Genomic DNA, 7,726 nt, shown 5'->3' with positions numbered 1-7,726 from the left:
AAAACCATTTTGCGAGAATTTGGGCGAGCGAACACGTCCACGGATATTTGGGGCACTGTTGTGGATGGCAAAAAACATCCACATGTCTCGGCCCGAACGTTTGCAGGCGATTTGAGGGACGGCGTAGGAGATTCCCTTACATCCTAAATTTTCCCAGTTTTGGAATTTGAACTATTAAAATAGGACTGATTGGATATTTTGCAGTTTTCTTGTGATTGCTTGATCTTAACTAGTTTTGACTAGTAGTGGATTGAATTGATTGTTAACTGTAGCTCAAAACAATTTCTGTAATTAATTAGAAAATTGAGGCTGTGTGTAGAGATTATTTATAATGCAAAAAAGTGAGCTAAAATGTGTGTGAAGGTTTGTTTAATAATAAAGTGCACATAAATGTTTCAAAAGTCAAGATTCGTCAACCTGATCAAGATTATAGAGAAACTATCTTACCAATAATACTAAATATATAGAACATGAGAAAATGTCCAATGATGTATCAAATGGCATGTATTTAATATTCTATCATGCAAAAAAGATTCTGGATGTGGAAATTTTACTCACGAACGAATAGGCCCCACTCAATGTGCTAAAGCAAACAAGAATTCTTTCAGTGCTCAATACCCCTATGATTCTTAGGGTGGAGCCCACATGCTTAATAGAAATTGTTTTTTAATTCCTTATTACTTGTCTCAGAACTATGACCCGGTCTTAAGATTTTGTTGCTAAGAACCCTTCTTGCAATGCTTGAGGGTGGGTCTAAAGGCTATTTTTGGGCTTATAAGACCCATGTTTTTCACATTGGAGACACCCTAAACTTGGTCAAGTTTGAAATTTTTTTACTTTTAAGACCGAACCTTTGCACTAAGACCAACCCATAGCACATAGACTAACATATTGACCTAGTGCCCAATGCCAGTGGTTGTTTTTTGCTTGTTTTTGGTTTTCCAGAAAGTCCATATCAAATGAAGTCCAAATGCAGCGAAACTTTTAGACGATTTTTTTATCAAGAGAGGCCCCTGAAGCTTCATGGGAGGACCAGAAGAGCCACGAGTCCCCCACAAGCCACCTGGGTGCGCCCAGGGGGTGGTCGTGGCCTGGTGGCTTGTGGACCCATCTTCGCTCCTTTTCGCGTGATTCCAACTCTGAAAATTCTTATAAATAGGGAAACCCCCAGAACTTTGACTCCGTCGCCGCAATCCTTTGTACCAAAGAGACCCCATCTTGAGCCTTGTTCCAGCACCCTGTCGGAGGGGGAAATCATCATCGAAGGCCATCTTCATCATCCCGGCGGTCTCCATGACGAGGAGGGAGTAGTTCATCCTCGGGGCTGAGGGTATGTACCAGTAGCTATGTGTTTGATCTCTCTCTCTCTCTCTCGTGTTCTTGATTTGGAACGATCTTGATGTACCGGGAGCTTTGTTAATATGGTTGGATCATATGGTGTTTCTCTCTCTCTCTATCTTGTTGTGATGAATTGAGTTTTACCTTTGAGGTTTCACTATTATCGGATTGAATACTTTAATGGATTTGAGAACACTTGATGTATGTCTTGCATATACATACCCATGGCGACAATGGGGCACTATGTTGATTCACTTGATGTATGTTTCGGCACTCAACTTGCGGATTCCCGGGGTGACATTGGAGTAATCTATGCAAAGGGGTTGATGCATGTTTTCGTCCTACTTTCTCTGGTAGAAATTTTGGGGCACTCCTTGAAGTTCTTTGTGTTGGATTGAATATTATGAATTTGAAGTTGTTTGATGCATATCAAATAATCAACTCACGGATACTTGTGGTGACATTGGAGTATCTAGGTGACATTAGAGTTGGTTGATGTGTATCATATGGTGTTATTTTAGTACGAACTCTAGGGTTGTTTGTGACACTTATAGGAATGGCTCAATAGATTGATCGGAAAAGATGACTTTGAAGTGGTTTCATACCCTAAAACAATTTCATATTATGTTCTCCGCTAGATAAGAACTTTGGAGTGATTCTTTATCGCACGTTGAGAGATTGTTATATGATTCCATTATGTTAGCACTATTGAGAGATTGCACTAGTGAAAGTATGAACCCTAGACCTTGTTTTCAAGCATTGCAATACCATTTGTGCTCAGTTTTATCACTTGCTACCTTGTTGTTTTTATATTTTCATATTAAAAAAACCTATATCTTCTATCCATACTACACTTGTATCACCATCTCTTCGCCGAACTAGTGCACCTATGCAATTTTTCATTGTATTGGGTGTGTTGGGGACACAAGAGATTTCTTGTATTTGGTTGAAGGGTTGTTTGAGAGAGACCATCTTCATCCTATGCCTCCCACGGATTGATAAACCTTAGGTCATCCACTGGAGGGAAAATTGCTACTGTCCTACCAAACTCTGCGCTTGGAGGCCCAACACGAGTCTACAAGAATAAGTTGTGTAGTAGACATCAGACGTCGACATGGATGCGTCCGCTTCGAGCGACCAAGTCCGCATCCGCCCCACCGCCTAGAAGGAAGGTGCCATCCGCCCTAGTCATGACTGACTCTATTCGGCCAAACGATTGGCTAGTTACGCATGGATGGACAGAACAGGAGGCATTAGAGATGGTGTATGACTCGTCACAACTCGAATGGGCAAGAATAGGTTCAGGAATCGTCGGCTCCGGATCTTCCTAGGTCTTGCTCTATGAAATGATGGAGCAAGACATGGTATAATTTTTGCCCCTCTTTGTATTTATTCGTCTGCTTGTTCATTATGCCACTGAATCAATTTAGGGATGCATGTGCCATTGAATCATTTTAGCATTGCATATGCCATCAAATCTTTTTGTTGCATACATCATTAGTAATCATGATCATTTTAGGAGGCTATCATGACAGACATGATCAATGATGGTCAAGAGCCTATGCATTATGACTTGGGGATATCAACTCTCCTACGTATGATGTTGGGAAAACACCGACCACTCGTAAACAGAAAAAAGAAGAAGATACCAAAGACAAGAGGTCCGACAAGCAAGCAGGATGTTTTCTTGTGTGAAGTTTGGTTGGCCACAAGCATTGGCCCTATATGTGGAACTGAGCAAAAGGGCAATAATTATTGGAAAAAGATCCACAAGCATTACCATGTACACAAGGAATATGTGGATCCTAACCCTATCCATAGCACCCACAATGTGACCTCTCTCCAACATAGATGGCCCATCATCCAACAGAGCATGACAAGTTTTGCGGCCACTATTCTTCCGTGGTTGGCCGGAACCAAAGAGGTGTTGGACTCAAGAGTCATGTAAGTTGACTTGCTTCATATTGTCATCATTTGCATTGCTGGCTATGTTTGTTGCATTCTCATGAGTGATTCTTGTTTGTTAGATGGGTTTGGCGGACACTTTGTATGAACAAACAGAGGGGAAGGCATTCACTATGTGCCATTGTTGGTTGAAATTGAGTGAGAAACTAAAAGTGCAACTAATCACTAGGTGGTTTCTGTAATTTATAACAACATGTACATCATTTAACTAATACCTATTGAAAGATTATTTCAGGAAAGTTCAATGTAGGTATGACAAGGAAATGTGAATGTGGACCCCTCAAATACAAAAGAACATGGATTGGCAAAAGCTCCAAGGCTCTACATTTTTGGTTAAGTGATCCAAGACCACATTGAGTCCTTAGGAAAGCCAATACTATTAAAAGGGGATGAGGTTTTGATAATGAGTCATTTGCTCAAGTTCTTGAAGATATTTATCCAAAACCCTCAATCACACCCTCACAGTACAATCTGTCCAAAACCCTACGGTTATTCTCGGACCCACCGAAACACTTACATCTGGACCCACCAAGATACACTGGACAGAGCCGCTACCTAAACCCTAGAAACTCGGTGTCGCTAAGATGACATTCGGTCCCACCGAAATGTGTGTGCCAACTCTCTGTAACCCATCGTGTTCATTTCAGAATTACCGGGTGAAAATGATCAGAATAACCAAGATTTGGAAAGTGCTTAGGTCATCACTAATCGGTCTCACCGAAGCGTCTGAAGTTCAAACCTTTTACATTAGTTGGTCCCATCGAGTTTTTCACCCAGTTCCACCAACTTGTGCATAAAGGTGTGTAACGGTTAGATCTTTGGTGATAGCTATATATACCCCACCCACATCAGATACTCAGAGATAGCAACCAGGATGAAGCCACCACTTCCCATATCCATTTTCTAAGAGAGAACTACCTACACTTGTGTTGAGATCAAGGGATTCCACTCCAATCATTTGTTCCTTGATTTCTAGCACCCTCAAGTTGCTTTCCACTCCAATCCTTCTCCCAACATCATGCCAAATCTATGAGAGAGTGATTGAGTGTTGAGAATACTATCTTTTGAAGCACAAGAGAAAGGAGTTCATCATCAACAACAACATCTATTACCTTTTGGAGAGTGGTGTCTCCTAGATTGGTTAAGTGACACTTGGGAGCCTCCAAAGCTTGTGGAGTTGAACCAAGAGTTTGTAAGGGCAAGGAGATCGCCTACTTCATGAAGATCTACCCGAGTGAGGCTAGTCCTTCGTGGATGTAAGCCATGATGGCATAGAAAAAGTTGCTTCTTCATGGACCTTTCGTGGGTGGAGCCATCTGTGAACTCACAGAGTCGTTACCCCATGGGTTGAAGTCTCCAACAATGTGGATGTACGATAGCACCACCGATCGGAACCACACCAAAAATCTCCGTGTCTTCGTTGCGTTTGATATCTTCAATCCCCTCCTTTACGTTCATATGCAAAGTCTTTGCTTTCCGCTACCTATTATCTAGACTTGCATGTGTAGGGTGTTGTGTGTGAATTGCTAAAAGTTGCCAAGAACTAAAATTGGGAAAAGGCTAAGTTTTATTTGGTCAAGTAGTCTAATCACCCCCACCCCTCTAGACCTACTTGCGATCCTACAGAAACCAAAGTGGCAAAAATTCATCGATGACCTCAAGAACAACAAAAAGAAGTTGAAGAAAAATGATGGCTCAAGCTCCCAACGATCTATTGGATTGGATGACAAAGATGAGGAAGGTTGTCGGTGTCAAAACTGGCCGATCTCGGGTAGGGGGTCCCGAACTGTGCATCTGAGGATCGAAGGTAACATGAGGCAGGGGACACGAGTTTACCCAGGTTCGGGCCCTCTAATGGAGGTAATACCCTACTTTCTGCTTGATTGACTTTGATGAGTATAGGGGTTACAAGAGTCGATCTACCTCGAGATCGTAATGGCTAAACCCTAGATGTCTAGCCTGTATGATTTGTCTTAGCCTCTACGGACTAAAACCCTCCGGTTTATATAAACACCAGAGGGGCCTAGGGTTGTACATAGTCAGTTTACAGAGAAAGGAAACTACACATCCGGACGCCAAGCTTGCCATCCACGCAAAGGAGAGTCCCATCCGGACACGGGGGGAGGCCTTCTATCTTGTATCTTCACGGCCCATCAGTCCGGCCCATGTCACATAGCCCGGACGCCCGGGGACCCCCTAATCCAGGACTCCATCAAAGGTGGAGGGGACGAGCGACAAGCCACCATGTCAAAGATGAACCGCTAAGTGATGGAAAACAAGTGGGAGAAGGGTAGGGCCGTGTGTGACGCTGCAACGAGCAAAATGTCCCCCACATGGACGAGCATTTTCTCCACCAAGGAGGAAAAGAAGGAAGGGAGATTGAGAGCTCTTCTTGGATGCGCAAAAAGAAAAGATGGTTAGGAGCGAGAGAGGATGAACAATAAGTTGCAGCTTCGGAAGGAGAATCGACCTAGAGGAGGCGTATGTCAAATAGGAGATGGGGAAGGCAAAGACTTTTGGATCAATTGAGCTCGAGAAAGAGAGGTTGCAACTAGCCCGGGACACTGAGGATTCGAAGATCATGTTGCCCAATCCTTCCCTCTTGGATCCGAAAGGCAATAAGTGACTTGAGGCAAAGGAGATGAACGGGCGCAATGCAAACACTGAATGATTCATTCTTGTATCACATGTTTATTAATTGTCATATTTTCTTTTGGCATGTGTTGAACTGTGCTTTATTTTGCATTTTTGCATTGCTAAATTCGCGATGAATTTGTGATATATGATGGACCTGCATGGATTTAAGGGTTTCAATATGAGGGGCGTGCTTGCTCGGGAGGACAAATGAGAAGCAAGCTATCCGGGGATACGCCCACAAACATTTAGGGATGCGAATTTGCACAGTCCGACTATAGATGCTCTAAGACTTCTTTCAATGTAAAGGTGCTTAGATGAGGTGCTAAGTGCATTAAATACCTTAGCACATAGGTGCTTAATTTGTTGTTACCAAGCATACTTTATTTAATGAGTTAGCACCTAAAGTCTTTCATGCATTGGTCAAATTGTCTCATTCAAGTTGTTTGCCTAGGTTCCCACGCTTGGCATTGATTCTTTCTGCGGTCACCAAAGTACTCTTTCCTCTCTTTAAATGTTGTGTCATGTCATTTTTTCGTTTATGTGACATGCTTAGTACCTGTCCACGGTGAAGCACTAGGAAGGGCCTAAGGTTGACTTAAGATGTACACACCTGTGCTTACCAACGTAACCAACCATGACCAACGGGCATGTTAAGACCAAGAAACGTAAGGATGGGCAATTATCACCGCACATAGGAAGAGCAAATCATGTCAACACAAACGCCCTATGCCGGCACGGACGAGGATTCCCTGCCGTGGGCTAGCCTACCTTTGAGTCACTGACACATGGGTCCCACAGAGCACGGGCCCACCTGTCAATGACTCAAAAGCATGCTAAACAATGCAAATGTGTAAAGTAAAAAAAGAAAAAGAAAAAGAAAAAGCTTCACCTGAAGAATATCAAACCGTCACCAAAGTCGTAACGTATATTTCACCTTAAAAAAGAAAAGCTTCCAGCTATGCAGCCACCAAAACTGAACGATGGCACGGGAGTAACAAGCAACACCACAAGAACAACCAAATGAATGAAAGAAACAGTAGAACGATAAAATATAACGGCTGCTTATCAGTAACTACTCGCATGGGCAACTAGGCATCCAAAGATCAACTGGGTATCCAAAGATCGTTTATACATAAGGAACAGTTAATTCTAGATTATACTCGGTATATACAAAAGAAGAGCCCTCACACGAGGAGATTGCTGGGAATTCACATTTTAAAGTGAAAAAATTACAAGAATTGTTCCAAGCACAAGAAGGATATCGCCAAAAAGGAATAAAGAAATAAAAATACACAAGGTCCACCTACGACATAGTCTGCCGTGGTCTTTCACAAGCTTCAGTGGTAACCTAGAAACTGGATTCTCAAGCATCCTCGACCTGAGAGTTGAAGACAAAGCTTGGAAATGTTGTGGTAATATCCCTGTTGATGAAGTATTTTATAATTAGAACAAATCCACAGTTATTAATCAAGCCGTAAGAAGGGAATCAAACTGTTGTTACTGCTGTGCAAAATAAAGGGACCTGTTTTCTGACTCTGAATGTTTAATCTCGAACCACATCAGCATTTTCAACCTAGTTTCGAGTTACAACCATGTATATTATTCACATGCCATGCCCCTCTGCTAATCGAGCAAGTTGAATTATAGTACTCCAAAGTTAAATGGGCTATGTTCTGTGAGATCAGAAAATGCAGAGGAAATCGATCCTTAAGAATTTAGCATGCTGAGCTTCACACATGTATCCCACGGAGATGAAGTAGGTACTGATCAGTAAGACAACTTGACT

General features: G+C 42.4%; 1 protein-coding gene across 1 annotated transcript in view; it reads right to left on the bottom strand.

The window, feature by feature from the left end:
* Positions 1-7,052: 7,052 nt before the first annotated feature.
* Positions 7,053-7,726, bottom strand: part of LOC123102967 (calcineurin B-like protein 6) — a 5,334-nt gene continuing 4,660 nt past the window's right edge. The window contains exon 9 of the mRNA XM_044524445.1: positions 7,053-7,361. Within this exon, the coding sequence (XP_044380380.1) occupies positions 7,304-7,361 (58 nt within the window). The 3' untranslated portion in view covers positions 7,053-7,303. The remainder of the gene's footprint in view (positions 7,362-7,726) is intronic.

Source organism: Triticum aestivum, chromosome 5A (assembly GCF_018294505.1).
Source record: "Triticum aestivum cultivar Chinese Spring chromosome 5A, IWGSC CS RefSeq v2.1, whole genome shotgun sequence".
NCBI classification, from domain to species: domain Eukaryota; kingdom Viridiplantae; phylum Streptophyta; class Magnoliopsida; order Poales; family Poaceae; genus Triticum; species Triticum aestivum.
Note: the sequence above shows the minus strand (reverse complement) of the source record. Positions and strands in the feature narration are given on the sequence as shown.